Source organism: Paralichthys olivaceus, chromosome 12, assembly GCF_024713975.1.
Source record: "Paralichthys olivaceus isolate ysfri-2021 chromosome 12, ASM2471397v2, whole genome shotgun sequence".
Classification (NCBI taxonomy): domain Eukaryota; kingdom Metazoa; phylum Chordata; class Actinopteri; order Pleuronectiformes; family Paralichthyidae; genus Paralichthys; species Paralichthys olivaceus.
Window position 1 is genome coordinate 16658011 of NC_091104.1, and position 19516 is coordinate 16677526.

The 19516-nt window shown below is 41.3% G+C and overlaps 1 protein-coding gene across 9 annotated transcripts in view; it reads right to left on the reverse strand.

Annotated features, from left to right (window-relative positions):
• Nucleotides 1-758: 758 nt before the first annotated feature.
• LOC109627894 (ryanodine receptor 3-like) overlaps nucleotides 759-19516 on the reverse strand; it is a 103742-nt gene continuing 84984 nt past the window's right edge. For 3 of the 9 annotated variants that reach the window (XM_069536347.1, XM_069536346.1, XM_069536343.1), the window contains 30 exons: nucleotides 17700-17796; nucleotides 16380-16489; nucleotides 16040-16091; nucleotides 15896-15952; nucleotides 15709-15808; nucleotides 15538-15617; nucleotides 15382-15458; nucleotides 15028-15101; nucleotides 14078-14095; nucleotides 13331-13411; nucleotides 13143-13231; nucleotides 12921-13049; nucleotides 12690-12794; nucleotides 11484-11565; nucleotides 9988-11303; nucleotides 9776-9834; nucleotides 9151-9325; nucleotides 8963-9049; nucleotides 8656-8850; nucleotides 7452-7582; nucleotides 7312-7354; nucleotides 7058-7185; nucleotides 6887-6947; nucleotides 6630-6776; nucleotides 5014-5148; nucleotides 4781-4937; nucleotides 4553-4617; nucleotides 3705-3805; nucleotides 2564-2615; nucleotides 759-1796 (listed from right to left, as the gene is read on the reverse strand). In XM_069536347.1, coding sequence (XP_069392448.1) covers nucleotides 1701-1796; nucleotides 2564-2615; nucleotides 3705-3805; nucleotides 4553-4617; nucleotides 4781-4937; nucleotides 5014-5148; nucleotides 6630-6776; nucleotides 6887-6947; nucleotides 7058-7185; nucleotides 7312-7354; nucleotides 7452-7582; nucleotides 8656-8850; nucleotides 8963-9049; nucleotides 9151-9325; nucleotides 9776-9834; nucleotides 9988-11303; nucleotides 11484-11565; nucleotides 12690-12794; nucleotides 12921-13049; nucleotides 13143-13231; nucleotides 13331-13411; nucleotides 14078-14095; nucleotides 15028-15101; nucleotides 15382-15458; nucleotides 15538-15617; nucleotides 15709-15808; nucleotides 15896-15952; nucleotides 16040-16091; nucleotides 16380-16489; nucleotides 17700-17796 — 4099 coding nt within the window. In that variant the 3' untranslated portion in view covers nucleotides 759-1700. Of the gene's footprint in view, nucleotides 1797-2563; nucleotides 2616-3704; nucleotides 3806-4552; nucleotides 4618-4780; nucleotides 4938-5013; nucleotides 5149-6629; nucleotides 6777-6886; nucleotides 6948-7057; nucleotides 7186-7311; nucleotides 7355-7451; nucleotides 7583-8655; nucleotides 8851-8962; nucleotides 9050-9150; nucleotides 9326-9775; nucleotides 9835-9987; nucleotides 11304-11483; nucleotides 11566-12689; nucleotides 12795-12920; nucleotides 13050-13142; nucleotides 13232-13330; nucleotides 13412-14077; nucleotides 14096-15027; nucleotides 15102-15381; nucleotides 15459-15537; nucleotides 15618-15708; nucleotides 15809-15895; nucleotides 15953-16039; nucleotides 16092-16379; nucleotides 16490-17699; nucleotides 17797-18628; nucleotides 18729-19516 lie in introns of all 9 variants that reach the window. The other 6 variants (XM_069536350.1, XM_069536349.1, XM_069536345.1 and 3 more) reach the window with 3 other exon arrangements.

Consider the following 19516-nt stretch of genomic DNA (forward strand, 5'->3'; position numbering starts at 1 on the left):
ACATCATTGTTTCTTCCTGTTGCCATAATGGCCTCATACAATGCTGAATAATGCTTGTCAGAATATATCCCAAACTTCAAATTGGGTTTCCTTTTAATATTGCCCTTGCTTTACCCAGTGCATGAAAAACAATCTTATACAATATAAACAATGATGGTAGCAGCTTTTTAAAACAATTAGGGATAAATCTGTGGGTTTACTCTTGCAGGTATGTGCAGAATGTGCTTGGACCATAAAAACCAGTCAACACGCCCGAGCTGTTCTAGGCTGAGTTGAGGAGGCAGAGTTGCTCTCAGCAGCAGGCTGCAGCACCGTGTGGTGCCCTGGTGCCTGAGGTGTGGTGACATGATGCAAGCTGACAGGTGGCACCATGGGTAATAGGGCTAAAACTCCCATCATGCAGCCTGCTGAGGTCCTGTCCTACCTCTATGACCAACTCCAAATTTAAATCTCCTCAGCCACTGCTTAACAGCACAGTGTAATTAAAAGCCACGGGAAGGTTACACTTATGATATAGCTTTTTAGTTTTGGAGTAAGTCGAATGAACTATTTGACTTTTAAAGGCTATTTGCACACAGTGGGTGTATTAGTTTGAAAAGATCTGGGTTAGCCGCAGAGACAGATGCTGCATCCTGCTGTTTCAGGGCTGAAATTATGCAGAGTGTTTCGGCTTAGTGGTCTTCTTATTAAGTAAAGAATGTCATTAAGATATGATGTTTACGGATGCAAAAGAAACAGCTGCAGTACTCACATTTGTTGCATTGATTTCTTTATTTTTTTTCCATCAAAAGAAATGCACAGATCAGCAAAGCTACTACATACAAATGGCCATACAATAGCAATTCAATGTTTGTTCTTGTTTGAAGGTGTTCGGTAAATTTCTCATGTATTTATACACTTCATACTTCGAACGTTTGCATTCAGCAAAAAATAAAAAAATAAAAACCAATCAAACAGATGCTGTTCTTCCATCTTCAAATGAAAAACCTCAGCCACAAACCTCTGGACAGCTACATGTCACTGCTCCAGAAAAACGACTGTACTTACATACAATAAAGAAAAAAAACAAAAGTCTTGCATAGCTTCATTGTAATGTAGTTACAGTACAGTAAGGCACTTCATGAAAAAAGTTAGGCATTTTTTAAAATCCTACATAAACCTTTTTTTCCACATCATTCTAAAACTTCATCTCACGGTTACGTCTGAAAAACAAAACTTTTCCATATCACATTTTTGCACACAACATAAATCTACTATACTTCTCTGCTTTTCTTTTGGCTTTAAGTCTCAAGTTCAACATTCTCAAAATATTGAAGTTGGGTTCTTGTGCATAATGTGACCGACACATTGTCCCATAACCCCAAACAACCCAGTGTTTCTCAAAAAAGACAAAATAAAATATTGTGCAATGATTTGGGGTTATGTGGAGTTAAAGGCAACACGCTGTCAAAAAACGAGTCCCAAAACAAAAATAATAATCTAAATGTCTGGTTACAGGTCCTGTACCGACGGTGACAAAGGTACGTCTGATGTGAGAAGAAGACTTTTCCCATGTTTTAGATAAAAACTTGTTTTGCCTTGTTTCTCCTCAGGCCGTTGGTGGGATGTCTGTGTAGTGTTGTAGTCCAGAAGCTGCATGTAGGACTACAAATTCCAGCAGCCCACTGAATAAAGACAGAGGTAAAGTGGATGCGTCTGCTCTACCCGAGATGATCTTCGTACTGTTTGCGGAAGCAATCTCCAGCTGGGAAGAAATCCCACAATCGCTCCTGGTACATCTTCCACACATATGACTCCTGGACACACACATACAAAAACACTTTCAAGAGTTAGTGGGAGAAAGGTTATCCAATTTTTGGACATAAACACATGCATACAAAACATGCAGAGGATTAGAGCTGGACAATTAATCTTTTTCATGTTTTTTAAACAGCAAAAGTGTTTTTCTAATTAATAATTATAATTTACATAATTAACACACTTAAGATGCAGGACCTTACATTGAAAGCTGGTGGAAAAACTGTTTATAATGAGAGCAGCCATGAAAGCCAAGTTTATATGTATTCAAATTAATTAATTTTAACTTTTAAACTTATTTCATTAGATTATTTATAAACTCTGAGACACAAAAGAAGCTGCTTGTCCTTGGAAAGCTGTTGACATCAGGTAATACCAGTGTGATTTGCCATTATTATAATTATAGCTATGAATTTGAGAAAATCATATCTTATTTAACACTATGCAGACCACAAACACAGGCCTGTAGTTACACTGAGGGAAAACAGTGGCATCCGGCCATGTCTCTGGACTGTGGGAGTTCACAGAGAAAACCACAGACACAGGGGTAAAATAACAACTCCACACAGACAGACCCTGCCTGAACTGGGATTCAAATGAAGAACCTTTTTGCTGTGAAGCGACACTGCCGTACAACCACAATATCCTTGAGTGTAATTAGATATTAAGACGCACACACCCCATCGGTATCGCTGACATTGACGGGAGGGTAATTGATTATTTAAATTGGTGGACTCCTCCTCAGAGACAGATGATTATACTGTACCTGACCGGTGTGCTCTGTCTCATCCTTGTTGATAAGGTACATCAAGAAAAACCTTGAGAGAAAAAAGAAATGCCAATCAGACAAAACACACATACGTCACAGTAAGCAGTCACATTCTCCTGCCTATACTTCTTATCTCAGTTCAAACGCACAACGTAGAGACTAGAAGCGTCACTGAGGCTCACTTCAATTCTCAAACATTCACAGGAAAAGTCACCCTCTGTGTTACTGGGAGGCTTCGCAATTTCTGACGCAAGTGTCTAAACAAAGGAACACCATCCGACGCCATCACAGAATCACCTGTTGTTCCCCAAATCAAGTGTAAATGGAAGCGGGCTGCTGTATCTCTGTGGGCATCACAGCATGCCAAATTGTGATGAATAGTGCATGAGAGCACGCCATCGCAAACCTATTTTCCACTAAAGTTCACGGCATTAAATAGTAATGAAGCAACATAATGAGGTCGCTCTCATATCCTCTGGCCGGCTGACAGTGAACGCAAATGGACTGAGACCTTCTATTCTCGCAGGCGTTGTGGAGAGACACTGGATAAGCGAGGAGTGCAGGGGAAACACAGAGACACGTGGAAAGAGGACCTGAAGCCACCTAGTGATCTGGATCACTGCGGCTGTTAGTGACTTTGACCCTAATGTTGTGTTAATGTGCTGAAGCCATCAATCATGTGGTTCAATTACAGAAAGGAGGCAACACATGCTTGTGAAAGAGGATGATATTGATTTTATACATTTGTAGTTAAAGGTCCAGTGTGTAAGATTAAAATGAAAGGGATCTATTGGCAGAAGTTGAATATAAAATAATCCTTGTGATATTTTCCCTGTGGGTGATCCCCTACATTGTATGAATTGTTGTTTTCTTTACCCTAGAATGGGTCCTTTGTATTTAAATACTTTATATTTACAGGGGAGCGGGTCCTTCAAGTTTTTTACAGTAGCCCAGACTGGACAAACTAAACACCTTTTGAGTTGTTATGACAACTGAAGCTACAGGTTCTCTGTCATGATTGGAAGGGGAGGGTGAGGTGAGGAATATTCAGCTGTAATGTGCAACTATACCACTAGATGTCCCTAAATCTTACACACTGAACCTTTAAAGGTAAAACGATTTGAAGTGACACACTTACAGGTAGTTTGCCAAGTTGTGCTCTTGTAAGGTGTGAGTCTCAAATCCATGCGGTGTCGTGTCGAAGTAATCGTTACCGATCCCACATATGAAGCATTTGGTCTGAGGGCATAAATGAAAATGATTATTGTAACACATGCTCTTTATTCAGTTTTCTTCTTGTGCTTCAGTAAATGAAATTAAGTAACGGATACAATCAACCAATGAGAATGCATATTGCCTTCCTCTTCAGTCTGACATAAGGTTAATTTGTCTAATTATTACTTTGCCTTTAACCATGGTTATTTTTGTATTTAAAGGGATATGATGTAGCCTACTTGAAGCTAGCATCAAGCAACAGGCAACAAATCCTGTAGTAGGAAATGAAAGATTGACCAAATAAGTACAACAAGGACAACAAATAAACTGGAGCTTTGTTTAATTGAATTAAATACATTTGTTGAACTGTTCAATACTCAAGATCCTGGTGCCATCTGTTGCAGAAATTCCTGAAGTGTGGTGTGGTACAGTTTAAGTTCCACAACAAAGTTCTCCTCTATTTGTCAATACTGTACCCAGGCTTTTCTGTTTTTCCTTTTTTATTAAGTAGGACCAGAAGTGACAGCAGCACACTTGTCTCATATATATAACATGACATAAAGGGGACATTTGTAGTTTAGGGGAGAATATCTAGTTAAGATATTTGGGCAAAACAACATGATTTTGTTATCTATATATGTTTAAGTTATACACATGAAGTCACCATCAGACAGTATTTCCTTCAGAGGACAAAACCCCCATCATCATTCCATCCCTGCTTCAGCGCTCCGTAGGTTGGCAAGTGCGAGTGATATTGACATGTCCTCTCACCTCCATGTCCTCTTTGACTTGTTCCTGCTGGTCTCTCAGCTCTCCAAAGGCATCGATGATCAAACCTGCAGCCACAAAGGAAGTGCAGTGAGCAGTTCGTATATGCTGCAGGGTGTCTGTGTAATGAATGCAGCCACAACCCTGGAGTGTGAGATGGACGTGAATCGAGTTTTCTCTGATGGATAGATGACAGTACTCAAAGATTGTGCGAGTATCGCCTGAGCTTACCCTGGATGATGGCCAGCAGGATGACGATGACAAAGAAGAAGAAGGTGATGTCAAAGAGGATGCGGTAGAGCTCATAAGGATCGCCTGCCGGGTCCTCGATCTCGTCCCCGATGCCCCCGCCTGCTCTCACCCCAACGTACATGTGGAACAGGTAGCACTGTGCAAACACACAGTGGGGATCAGGACGTAGGTCGTTCCAGGATGAACATGAAAAATATGTGACTGATATTTACCGTCATCATGTCATCACACTTCATGTCCGGCTCGTCCTCGTCCTCACTCTTGTTGTAGAACTTTCTGAAGAAGTTGAAGGCCACCACAGTGTAGAGGTAGACCACCACTGCCAGCAGGCCCACTGTCAACACCAGCTAGGACGAAAAACCATTGGAATCACACAGTTAAGTTTAATTATATAATAATATCATATATTAATCGATCTTCATATTATATCACTGTATTCTAGTATTGTTTTGCACTGTGCTGCATGGCTTGTGTGTTGTCAACTGTCACTTAGTGCTATTTCTATTGTTTGTTGATTTATGGTTCAAAAACATCTTGCCAAAGGACTCCAGTTGAATATTAGCCAGCGGACTAACACTGGAACATTTACAGAGATGTAGATTTTATGGGTAATAATGAAATTCAAGCTTCACGTAGAAACACACTGGTCAAAGATAAAAAGCCATGGCAGTGAGTCAAGAAAGGAAAACAAAGGAAAATGTCACTTATTCGCAGTGAATAACAGAAAACTGCAGCTTTATATTTCACATCTGACATAAAGCTCTGTTCAGAAACGGCTCACACAACTGCATTGGGATTGACAGCGCGATTGATCCGCCCGCAGGCAGCGTAGTGTTAGAGGTGTGTATGTGTGTGTGTGTGTGTGTGTGTGAGTGTGTTTGTGTGAGGGAGTGTGCTTCCACCCTTGGAGATTGAGGTGACATTAAATTTTGATTTGTGCCTCTGGTCAACCATGAGAATCTGTGCAAGAAGTGAGAGTCCAAAAATGGGAATTAAATGAAGGAATTTGAGTCAGGGGTGAATAAAGGATGCATCTTTATTCCTTTAGTTGCCTCATCCTGTTTTTCCCTTTTTAATTCTTATTAACATAAGATATGTATTAGAAGATAACTAAGCATCATTTTTACTATTATATATCCACAGGTATGATACCTGCCAACCATGTAGCAAAAGTGGAGGAGCTGTTAGACCTTATCAGAGTAAAGTAAGATTGTCATGTGACAATACACATAAATCCAATACCATGTACATGTTGCGTTGGAGCTAGTTAATATGTTACATTATATGCTAGCATGTTAGCCAAAAACTCTGAAAAGCGATAAGTACATCAAAGTTGGATCTTATAGAATATTAAATTCTACAAAAGAGTATTTTGATCACTAAAAAAGAAGTATAAGTATAGAGTTTAATGTCGCAAAATATTACCAGAATAAAGCCGTAATTTTAGGCTTCATGTCATGTTAGAAGGGGAATATGAGATGCTCAGCCTGTGGCCTGTGTTAAAATGAAATATGTAGAGCATCTTGTGGATTTATACTTCAGTTTCACAACTGTGACACAATCGATAATTTTGTAGTTTCTAAAGAAATGATGAGATTGACGATACCTGCCAAGTATAAATCTAATAGGATGCTCAAGTTGCTCTGTCAAGTGAATGTCTAAATATGTTACAGTGAGTGTTAATCATAACCACTGTGAAACCAAAAGTATTCAAAGCTTTGTTTAAACAGGCTTGACACCAGTGATACCAAAGACTAACTGCAACCTTTAACTCTGCAGTGACCCCTGCTGCTTAGTAAAAGACCTGCATCCTCTGCCTCCGCCTCACCTGTTTGCCATTGTGTGTGACAGAGGAGAGGATGGTGCGGAGGGTCTTGAAGCCCATTGCGATGTCCAGGAGATGAGCCGCGAAGAAGAAGTTGTTGTAGTGGCCCAGAATGGACATGGTGGTGTACCACACTAGATACAGGAAAGACTGGGAGAGAAAAGACAAAACGAGGGGGTTTATCAGAATCCATCTGTCCACGCATCCTCTCATTAACCATCCATCCATAACAATCATCCACTCTGCCATTTCCAACTTACATTGTCTGTGAACACCACTCCCAATTTCCACACGTGGTACTTGGTATCGATTGAGCTTAACCTGGCAACAGAGAAAAGTTGATACGAGAGGTTCAATTTTCTGTTTGACCTCTATTTTTGGTTCAATTCATTTCTGGCACGTCTGCACTCTTTATCCGTCTAATCTCTCACCATGACACCAGCGAAGCCTCTTTGGCAACAGTTTCCTCTGTCGGATTGAAATCCAGGGCACTTTTATCTAAACCCAGCAGCTCTGCTATCCTCTCCGCTCCGTACAGGTCTCCGTACTTTTTGATCACCTACGAACGGCAGGAACAGAGGACACGACGATGCTGTAACACTGACATTTAGTAAATGTCACCAGATTTGGTTTATCTTCTGTGTGTGCGTAACAGATTAACACAAAAATTACATAAGCCACTTACTTTCCGTTTGACAAATTTATCCCAGTAGTTGTTTGGGAATGAACTGATAAAAAGGAAAAAAAAACAAAACAGCATTTAATATTTGTTCATACAGGATTATGAGTCAGAGAGTTTAATACCTGAGCTGTTTTTTGACTCACGGTGTATTAATGACCAGTCTGTCCCACTGCCCTTTAATGTCATCATCAGACGGCTGCTCTGTGATGTAGAGGCCGGCAAACTCCAGCTTCCTCGCTATCTCCTTCTCACGTTTGAACACCACCAGTGGAACCTTTCATACAAGCAGAGAATTTAGCTGCATCATTTGCCCAGTGAAGGATATAATGCACAGTTAATTTCAATATACTGCAGGCTTATTTCCTGCTGGACACAGGACAGTGTTTATGTGAGTGTGGTTTGCTGCTTTTTCCCAGATCTCTGTCTGTGATTTAGTGGGAACAGGTTATTGCTTCAAATTTCAGATCAGACAGACAACATCCTTGATGCCTTTTAATATCTTCTCAAAATATTTTTTATCACAAAGCTTTTGTGAATGTTTGACATCCAACCGTTTTATTTTCTGTGTAATGAACTTTTATTCCCTTCTTTTTTATGACCTGATTATCTTTCTGTTGTTTTGATTGCTGTAGTTTTCTTTCTTTTGTTAAGACTAGAATGATTGCAATGGGATTTTACGCCTCCGTCAACCGGTGCAGTATCAGTCTAAATAATTTTTTTTTAAATGTCAATGTAAATTTTATTTATATGGCACATTTAAAACAACCTGGTAGACCAAAATGCTTCACAAAATACAAGGTGCAGCAAGCTCCAGACACATATGAGGTCATCAAGACCTTTGTCCTTTGAGTTAAAGTAACAACTGGTCAAATTTTTAACAGATTCCATTAAGGAAAGCTTAAGATGTGAGATATTCAAAAGGACAAACACATTTTGTGAGGCAAACTTGAACTTTAACCTGTCACCATCCAAATCTAATCAGTTAATCTGTGAGTCCATTTGTACCACACTTGAAAGGATTCCCTCCAGTTGACCATAAAATATCATGTTAACAAGAATGGGACAGACGCACACCTTGAAAACATAATGCCTCTGGCTGATGCAGAGGCATTAAATGTGCAATATCAATAAGGTTTATTATCCACAACAAAGCAGTGAAAAATCACACCATGGCTAATAACGTTCTTGTAAAACATGTCAAATGTTCATATTTTTGCTCATAAATTCCAAATTAATGTATGAACCAAAATCCTATTTTGCTTAAATCATTACACTGTTTCTAAAAGTCACAAACTAAGAAAAAGTGTACTGAAATTTAAAATCATGCCTCTTTTTTTGATACTGCACCTTCAGATAGTAGTATCCCACTACACACAGGAAAGATATGATGGTGTGCAGTATTGCCAGACAGCGAAGCGTTGGTGCCATGTAGCCTGTGCTCTCCTGCAGGACAAAGTACTCAATGGCCCCTTCATCTTCCTCCTCCCCGGCTCTACCTTGACCATTCCAGGGGTCTTCATCGTCTGAGTAATCACCAGTTACCTGAAAGACAAGAAAGCATTTCTGAGTTTTCACTTGAGCACTTATAACAATCTGTAATCTTTATCTACAGATTTACTTTATTCACAGAATTGTATCTTGACTAGAATCTTACTTTGTAGAAGAGCAGAATAAAGTTGATGGCAAAGGCGACAAAAAGTGCCAGGAAGCGGAGGTTGTAGAAGTTTCGGGCAAGGTAATTCTGTGAAAATAATAATTTGGATTGAGGACGTATAGATGGAATTTTTTGGTTCTCCTATAAAGCTGTGGTTGAAACATCAGACTCTTTTTAAGATATCTCACCAGCATCTTTGTCTGGTAGATTTCCAGGCCAGCGAAGAAGCTGGCCATGAAGGCCTCTGGTGGTTCTTTTCTCTGGCCGAGCCTCTTCTTCGGTGCTTTCTTCTCCCCCGCTGAGTGCTCTGGAGGGCCTTCATCTTTAGACTTGTCATGGTCTTTCTTTTCGCCGTCTTCTGAACTGCAACGACAAATCCTCTTTTAGTGTCATGAAGATACATGCACCTGAGAGAAATACACATGGAGCGATGGTTGTGAGCTAGTTCAGAAAGTCAACGCTGGCTGCACGGCTCTATTCATGTGACGTGCCTCACTTGTACACATCCTCTCGGCAGCCTACTCAAGCTGCATAGATTTACCATCTCTGCCTTTTCTTATCAGAGCCTCTGCTGCCCTGTGTCAGTATCGCTGCCTTTCCAGTCAACCCATCAACCGCTCCAGCATCCAAACAAACTAACCTGGGTTGTCGGACTAAAATTTACATAGATGTGCCCTAAGAGAGGAGTGGAACTACAGACGCCCAATGGATTTTCATTTTACATATATAAGTCATTGCGTTTACACACACACACTTGGATGAGTCTTTTTCAGTTGCCACTGAGGATGAGCAATGCACAAGTTCAACACTCACTCTCCTTTCTCTGAATCAGATTTGTAGTCTCCATTCACAGCCCTCTTCTTCGCTGCCATCTGTAAGAAATACATTTATTGACCATCAGTTACTTTAATAGGTTGAACTGATATGATGACAAATGTGTTTTAAATAAATCTTCAACACCAATGTTGTTGTGTTTTAGTGTCTAGTAGTTAAGACATTACATTTGATTTAATGTGATTACCGACCTGTGCCTTCTTCTGCCTGACAGCACTGGCAATAGATGGAGCATCCCCCACCACCACCTCAGATACATCCCCCAGCCCCGGCTCAGCCCCGTGCTTCCCCTCCTTCTTGGGCTGTATGTACAGCAGCTCGGCCATCAGGTCTGCCTCGGCCGCTTCCCCCTGAGCCATCTGACCCAGCTCAGCCAGCGCTGACGCTCCGCTCGCCTCCATCTTCTCTGTCTCCAACACGTCTCCATGGATGCCAAACTGAGTGGGATCTGGCATATTACCCAAAATATCTGTCACCTTCATATTCTTAGCCCCTTCAACGAGGCCACCGCCAAACATGGTGGTCCACAAGATGTGGAAGAAACCCCAAATCAGGCTGTAGACCAAGTGGAAGAGTCCAGTGATAATCATCCAGAAGAAGGAGAAGAAGCCGCGTACCATCTCCTTAACGCTCATCTTCTTGAATTTCCTGTACTGCCGCCTCATGCTCTTCAGAGTTAACATTTGGCGAAAGTGGCAGAGGCTTTTCCTCAAGGAGATGCAGGCGATCGTGAAGGCAGAGGAAGACTCTAACATGATGCTTTCCTCCTCCTCTTCTTCCTCCTGGTTCTCCATCACACTCTGCTTGTCTTCCTCATCTTCCTCCGGGCGCTCTACCGGGTCAGGCTCTGAAATTTGAGAAGCCAGCTGCATCTCAAAGATGGTATCCTCGCAGAAGTTGACAAACAGCTCCATCTTCTCACTCTCGCCGCCTTCATTGACGACATCGAAGATAAACTGCCGCTTCGACTCCTTCACCTGAGGCTTTTCCCACTGGGTACGACTCGACTCGCTGATCTCGAAGTAGACTCTCTCAATGCGCTTGGCTCCCCCCATGATCTCAATGCGACCCAGATAAGGTTCGAAGTAGCTGAGAACGCTTTCTGCCAGGTCGAGGAACGTTGAGAGGCGAGCGTCGTGGGGCATGTGCTCAGAGAGATTGGTCAGCAGCACGGCTACATTAAAGCCAATGTCTTTGGCGGGTTCGTGAAACCTCTCAACAAACTGCTCGTAGTTGAACATGTCGTTCTCATCAGCCTCGGCACACGAGAGGAGGAACTCGATCTCAGACTGGGAGTACTGTTTCTGGTTCTCCATGGACTTCTGGAAGTCCTTTTTTGAGATGATCCCTTTGCTCTCAGGGTCATACTCCCTGAAGCTGTCGGACGTGGTCAAGTCCTTCAACTTGAGGAACATATCAAAGAATTTCAGGATCATCTCCACATTGCTGGAAGATTCCACTAAAGTGTCCACCATTTGTTTGCCAATGGTACCATTGACAACGTTACCTGTGAAGTGATGGAGAAAAAGCAAAATCAGTCAGTAAACACGAGGAACACTCTGTACAGGATTAGGCAAAGCTGCTGCTGTAAATATTTAATCATATCCCAGGCAAACAAATGTGTTTGATGAAAGTCATAAGAAAGAGACAATATCCTTGTAACTCATAGTGTAAGTGAGTCATTTACCTTCGAGAAGAGACAGCATCATAACAATCATGTCCTTCTGCAGATCCAGCAGCTCCTTCAATAATTCAATCTGACTGGAGTCCTATCAGAAGTGGACAGAAAGGGGAAACCTTGTGACTCACATCACACTACATCATACAGATTACATTGTAAAGACACTGTCTAATATCCCCAAGTTGCATTTGGAGAGATCAAGGCTGCCTGGTTATGTGAGGGACCCACAATGGCCCTGCTGTGGCCCAGAAGGCCTTTCTAGGAACATCCATCCATCAGCACCAGGGTTAATGCTATTTTACTGTCTAGAAGCAGATGGTTGGGTCAGTCTGACTCGTTTAGGGTCTCTGTGGAGCCTGTATTTAGCATGCCATAAATCTGAGGCATACTTTGATGAGCTAAATTCAAAAACTCCTCCACCTGTGCTCTCCTTCTTCCCGGTTCCTTGTGTGACATCAAGATAAGGTTAGATGGTTAGATTTCATCCAACCACTGCCATATGGGGGTACAGAGGACAGAATCATGGATGAAGTCATACATCACATAGCTGAGTGGAAATATATGTGCAACTGCTGCAGTGGCAGAGGAGGTAGTTATCGCTTGGCCTGGAGCTCCCTCTAGTGGCAGGACACATTCTAAAAGATCCTGTGGCTGGCAAAGATGAGTGGAAGTTAAGATACATTCCTCAAAACTGCTTATATCTAATATGGATTAAGTCAAGTTTATAAAGCACTTCTTAAGAGATGAGTTGACTAATAAATACAACAAATAAAAATGGATATATATATATATATATATATATATATATATATATATATATATATATATATATATATATATATATATATATATATACAAGAATGAAATACAATAAGATGAAATACAAAGTAAATAAAAAAAACAACTATTGACAAAAGCCTGCGAGAACACGTGGGTTTACAGTTTAACCTCAATGGAGGGGGAATAAGCACTTGGCAGAAAATGTTGCTTCAAATTGTAACATTGCATGATATGATAAAGGGAAATCTTTGCAAAGTAAATACTAACTATGGCTGTCAGATACAAGTAGTGTATAGTAATCAATAGAGCAGTACACAACTTAAACACTACAGTGAAAGAACTAGGAACTCAGCAACAAAGCTAAAGAGTAATTACTTTCTGCCGGTGACACATAGCAACATCTTCACTTTAATGCAGACAAACTGTTTATACCTGTGATAACTTCATCTGCATATTGGCAAACACGTGCAGGAATCCCACCACAGCGTCCCACAGTCTGCTGTGAGCCAGACTCTGCTGGTTCCCGATGCACGGACCCTGGAGACACAGAGCAGATCACAGTCTCAATACGTAATATTAATTGAACTTCAGATTTTTTATGTGGCGTCATTAAAAATTGTATTAGTTCTACTTGTGTTGCAGTGCACTGTGATATAATCGAACCTGTATATACTCAGTTAATGAGTTGAAGACTTGTTTGGCCACTGCCAGAGCTTTGGAGAAGTTCCTCTGACCGGCCTCGTCGATGATGTCCTTACCAGAGTAGTACCAGTAGAAATCACTGATGGATTCCTATTGGAGGAGAAATGCAAAATAGAGTGGGCAAGTTAAAGAAGATGAATGAATATGCAAAATATCATCCTGTATAAATCTTAAATATCATACCTGGAGTCTCAGGAGGTAGTCCACAGTGCTGATGATGATGTTGACTGTAGTTGTGTTCCCTGTCTGAGTCCTCAGGAAGTTCTGGAAATCTAAAACAATGACAGATTGGAGAGGAGTAGATTCTCAACACGCAGCCTGGCGAGCAACGTCTTTCCAGTTTTTCTGTATCGGGAAAAGAGTCCACCCACCATTGTTGTGGCCCTCACAGAGAAGCTGTAGAAACCTAAAGAGGTCCTGAGTGAACTCATCGTTCTGCAGAACCTTGGAACCTAACAACAGGAAATGAGATTAACTGTCTGTTTCAGCGTTGAGAAAGTCAGATCATCACTGTAACGCCAGTACAGGCAGCGGAGCTTGCATGGCTTTCACTTCCTCATAAAGCTGCTGTCTACTTGTCAAATTATGTTTTCAGAACACACAAACAAGGTATAGTGCATCATTTCACAAACGAGGAATAGGGTTTTATATCTAAGCTTTGCTGTTTAACACCAGCAAAAAGCTTTGTTGTTTCTTACAGACAAAGCTTTGGGATCAGGATTACTTCTTTAAAAGCGCTGGTTAGTATTTATAAAAATTAAGAAACATAAAAAAGGTCCCACACAAATGAAAAGCATTGACTTCTTATTAAAAAAGAAGACGTGGAGAGATTTGAGTCAGTTTGAGGCACCTGACCATGGACTGAACAATCTATCCAGATGTAAAAGGAGCATGCATGCGTTCCGTCAGTCCAGGGCACAGAGGAGGTGGTTGTTTGTTATGCATTCAGGAAGAGGGAGGAGGAGGAGGAGGAGGAAGAGGAAGGGTGAGGAGAGGAGGAAGGGTGAGGAGAGGAGGCAGGGATTGGGAGGGAATCAGGGAGATGGGGGGGTTGAACGGAGAGCAATCAAGATGTCAGCATTGCAATAGGATGAGTAGAATCTAAACCGTGTATTTACCCCGCTCACTCACGTTGACTGCGACCGATGAGATAAAAAACATGACCAGAAGAAAAACAAACAAACAAAACAAAAAGCAGACATAAGCAAAGGAGAAGACATTGAGATTCAATTAGAAGAAGTAGGAACAGGAAAGAGTGAGAGCGTTGTATAGATATAACTTTACATACTCACACTGATTAGCGACATTGACATATACGGGTACGATTAAACAGTCTTAAAGGTAGCGTCTGCTCACTGGGCAGGTGTTTGGACTACAGGTTAGACAGTTACCATCACTTATGCCTGAGCTGATGAGGTGAGAATGAGTTGGCATGAGAAAAATCTATTCATGTACTGTATGTAACCCATCAGATCAAATAGAGAACTCTGATTAGAAGTGGACTTTTATGTGGATGCAGTTGCAACAAGGGCCCAGACAGGACTTAGACATACAGTAGCACAGGTTTCACATGCAGGACAATGACGGACACGGCATGAGACACAAGAGACAGACGTGACGTGGAAATGGGCTCGTATGTCAAAAAAAAAAATGAAAGAGCAAATGTTTCATCAAACTAACGCACGAGAATGAGACATAACAAGAATTCTACATGTTCCTCTGAGATAACTGCGGCGAGGCAGAGGTTTGGACCATGTTCTGTAAAACTGAGGCCCTGTTCAGACACAGTATCAACATCCTTCCTGAAAGATCCAATCACAAGTGGTCAGCGTTAATGTTTATGTGTCTCCTGTGACCACTTTTGATCATATCTCACTTCCTGCTCTATATGCAAGTAATCAACTATCGTTTGTGTTGGAGACCAAATGTTAATCTTGTTTTTAGCTCCACAGTAAGGTCACAAATGCTCAGCAGGATTAAAAGTCTCCTGGTGGACAACAAATGAACCAATCATACTGTAGGTAAGTAAACAATAAGACAGTTTACCATGTTTATCATCCTCACTTACTTGATCCTTCTTCAGTAACCATCCCCAGACCTTCAGCTTTGTTTTGCCTTTCAAAAGCATTCAAGTCCAGAACACTGATGGAGGTGAAATACAAACAATGAAGTGTTGCATTTATGTATTTCTATATTTCAGAAATGTGTGTTTTTCAGAGTTTAAGAGCTCCAATAATTCAGGATTTTACTTTCAACAAGCTGTGGAAGAAAAATAAAGTCAGAACATATTTAGATTTTCATCAAAACAGAGGATCCTTCACATCCCAAAATGCAATTTTTCCGAATTTTCTTTGCAGTTGAGGAATAAAAGAAAAAAGTAAATAAAGTCTAAAGTATGATAATAGGTTTATGGCTCAATTACCTGCAAGACATCATCAGTCCAGATAAACTTTTGAAAAAGCCAACATCTCTTTTTTCCTTCAGGTAGTCAAGCATTTTCTGCATCAAAACAAACAAATCATTAATGAAGAGTTGATGCTGTCGACTGCACAATGTCTGCATGTGCTGGGCTGTGTACCTGCTGGACCACCGTGTTTCCCCCATTCAGAATGGAGATGCCCAGTTTGAGGGTGAATGTCACCATAGCACCAAGTCGACCTGAGGATCACAAATCAGACACCACAGTTTGATCAGAGAGGGCAGGAGTAGGAAAGCAGGTGTGTGTGTGTGTGTGTGTGTGTTTTCCTGCCTTTACTGGCACTGATCATCTGCAGCACCATCTCTGCAGCCCCTCGATCATGGAGTCTGGCCTGCTGATACAGCATCTTCTGCTTCTCCATTTCCTTTTCCTGAAGGAAATGATTGAAAGAGAGTAAGAGTGTAAAAACAAAACAAAGTGAAAGGCAGGAAAAAAACTCCCCAGAAATCAATAGTACCTCAAATGTTTTCTCTTTTCCTTCCTCATCTTCCTCTTCTTCACCTTCTGCACAACTCTGGAGGAGACAACAAATTGTAAAACCTGAATAGAAAATAACTCAACCCCATAAATCTCATATAAAGGAATGGAGAGAATATAATACCTTTGCCATCATATCTGCATATGCAATATACAGGGGGTCTTCTTCCAAAGAACTAAAAGAGGAAGATGAATATCTGATGGTTAAACTTACAGCTCACATCTTTAAAAAAACAACTTTCTGTGATTTTATTTGAAGTCACTGCAATGATTTACAATAAGCAGCAAGATAAATACAAAAACAAAGTGATAGTTCCCCTCAGGTCATAAAACATATGGAAATGATTTAGCTTAATACACGTGTTTATTAGCTATGAGGCAGGTTGAAACTATTATGTGGCAAAGATGGAGAAGTGCGTGCTGGCAGCAGGTGCCCCGGTGTGTGACGGTGAGTGTGTATTTACCTGCACTCAGTCAGAGCGTTGTGGCTGAAATGCAGAATGAGCTGGTGAAGCGGGTCTGGTTGTTTTCTAACCTCCTCCTCCTCCTCTTCCTCCACTATGGGCTGCGTCTTCTGGACAAAGTCATACAACACTGGGGCTCAGGCTTGTACTCTCAATGTCAACAATATAACTAAACTGAGACGTCTGTTTGAACAATAGCTGCAGTCACACTACCCCTGACTATACAATGCTATACTTATGAGAATGAGATTGTGACTAAATATGCTGACAGCATGCACAAGCATAAGCATGGGGTACAGTCATTGGCACATGCGCTTGCATGCATATATGGGGTGAGTCTCTGGGTTTAATTAGATTTTCTGTCCTTAATTCTAGAGTCTGTCATAAGAAGTATTTGGGCCACTTAAAGGCAAAAAAATCTGTGATTTCAAGACAAGATATGTATTCTTGTAAAAAACTTTGCCTCATAAAATTACAACTTTGTTCTTGTGCTATACAACAATACTTTCAATATAACTGACATTACAACCTTTTTCTCATAAAATTATGACTTTATCCTCATATTACAACTTAAATCTTGTGTTATTATGACTACTTTTTTTTCCATTTAAGTGGCCCTAATACTCCATCGTATGATATCAGACACATTTGAACTATTTTGGTTTGGTTGAATCTTAAAGCTCTGTTATGTGTTACAACATTAACTTTTTTGGTGATCCCCTGTGGCAAATATGTACGATCTAAGGGGGTAGATGAAGATTAGATTGAGTAAAAACCGTAAAGAAGAAAACCCACTCATTGGCACAGGAGGGTTTGTCAAATTCCAATGTGCCTTCTTTATAGAGTCTTATTTTCAATCCGATAACTGAAGTTGGAAATCAGTCTTTGTAAATCAAAGATTCTCAAAGATTAGAAAGTGCGAAATAAGAAGAAAGCAGTTAGGGTGTGTGTTGTATTTATTTAGCTTACAACAAATTCAATCCATGATTGTGACATTTCATGACAGTGAAAATTTAGGAAAGGAAGCGAAACTTTCATAATTTTCATTAGTGAGTCCTAGCATCGTGACAGGATGCTCTCTTACCTCTGCTGAATGGAGACAGACTACACAACACTTCACGAGAGCTAGCTCTGACATCAGCGCTGATGTCATGCTTGCCAAACATGGACTGATACGTGAGAAACACTATGTAGGACTGACAACGACTCGGCGTCACACGGTGAAACTGGCACTTTTCACAATGACACAAGTAAAGGAGGATGGTAAAGGGGCCGATGCTCGGCTCCCAGGACGGCGCTGAGATTAACACATGTACTTACTGCAAGATCCTGCACTAGCTTCTCCTCAAAAGAGTACTCCTCTGTTTCTATCCATATTCTCTGATAGGCCAGGAGGAAGAGGTTAATAGAGCGATGCCTGAGGAAGGGCGAGAGGACATTAGCCCGGGTTAGAAAGCAAAAGAAGGGAGACGTCCCTTTAGGAGGGGTTAATACAGGTTAGTTTAGGGCACTGGCACATCCAACTGGTCACCTTAGAGGAAACTATTGTACAGAGCTGTTACGTATATGCTCTCTGCCAGACTGTTGGTTTACTCACACTTTTTCCAAACAAGCTAGTCCCATCAGCCGGCAGAAAATGCAATTCAGGGACTAGATTAATACGTTTCTGCCACAGACTGTATTTTTAAGATGGACATGATGACAACTCCCCAAAAGTGACGACAAAGTGTCTTGATCGCCCCCTGGTGACTTGCTGAAGTACAGGTCATTAACCCTGCCTCCTCCATGTTAACAGATAGGACATGGACCAAACTAAAAAGTCAGAATACAAGTCAGTTTGGTTTTACTTAGTTACTGGAAGGTATACAAATGGGGAGAAACAGGCACAAGATGGCAGCATTCGAATCTGGGATATTTTGGCTTAATTTTTAAATAGGCGATGTCCATCTTTTTATACAGTCTGAAGGATCTGCACAGTGACTATATAAAGCAGGCATGCATCTGCAACAGTAGTTTGGAATTGTAGCTTAGCTTAGCTAAGTGTCATCTCACAAACAGCAAATTGTTATTTCAGTTTGATTCATTTTGATGCATCACTGTACAGATGTGGACCAGTGGAAACACCAGTGGAAATATCTGGGGGTTAAATCATGTAGCATAGACCCGTGCCTGGAGGAAAGCGAAGGGGAAGGTTAGAAGACAGGTATGCAAGGTCAAACAGTGGCGACGTCGCATCAGCGCTACGTTACCGTCAGCATGGAGAGCAGACTGTCATAGTCTGCGTTCTCATGCATTATCTCCAGCCACATATGTCGGTAGGCATTCAGGAAGTAATTATTATTTTTGTGCCTGAGGGGATGAGGTACAACATGGTGAGTGTGACACTGAGGAGAGAAGAAAGGCTGAACGGAGACAGAAAAGAGAAAGAGAGGACATCTGAAAGTGTGAAAACTCAGAAAAAGAAAATCGTCTGCAAGCTTCACGTCCATCCCTCCGACATTTATCACTCCAAATAAAAACAATCGGCTGTGTCTGCATTCTAAATACTGTGTGGTAATTATTAGCTGTGCTGTGTCATATTTCACCGTCAACAACTCTGACTAAATGAGTCATGCTGTCAGGGAGGCGGGCTGCATTGTCTGAGCACATATTGAAGATGACCACCTCCTGGTTGGGCCTTATAATTGTTTTCCTCCCGACTGTGGCTCTCTGCCTGGCTCCTGGTGATTGAGTTACAGAGCAGCAGGGCATGAAATTGCTAGTGGCCCCTTTTTTTTTTCTTCCCTGTTTCTTGATAACAGCTGCGGGCCAGACATTTGTCCTACAAACGGAGTGAGGGAGGGAGGGGGTGCTGTGCATTAATGCAGGGTCAGAACCAAGGAAGAGAAAAATGAGATTCATGAGTCACACACAAGCAGAAGAAGAAAGTGTGGTGGGCTGGCAAACATAGATGGGGCTCAGGGAGCTCTCTCTCTCCTGCTGAAAAATGTAAGGGGCGGTGGTTCAATCCTCCAGGCTACATTCCCAAGTCTCCTTGGGCAAGATACTAAACCTCAAAATTGCCCCCGATGGAGTATGAATGGAGTTTACTGGAAAAAGTTCCACATATAAAGAAAAGTGCATAAAGTGAATGAATG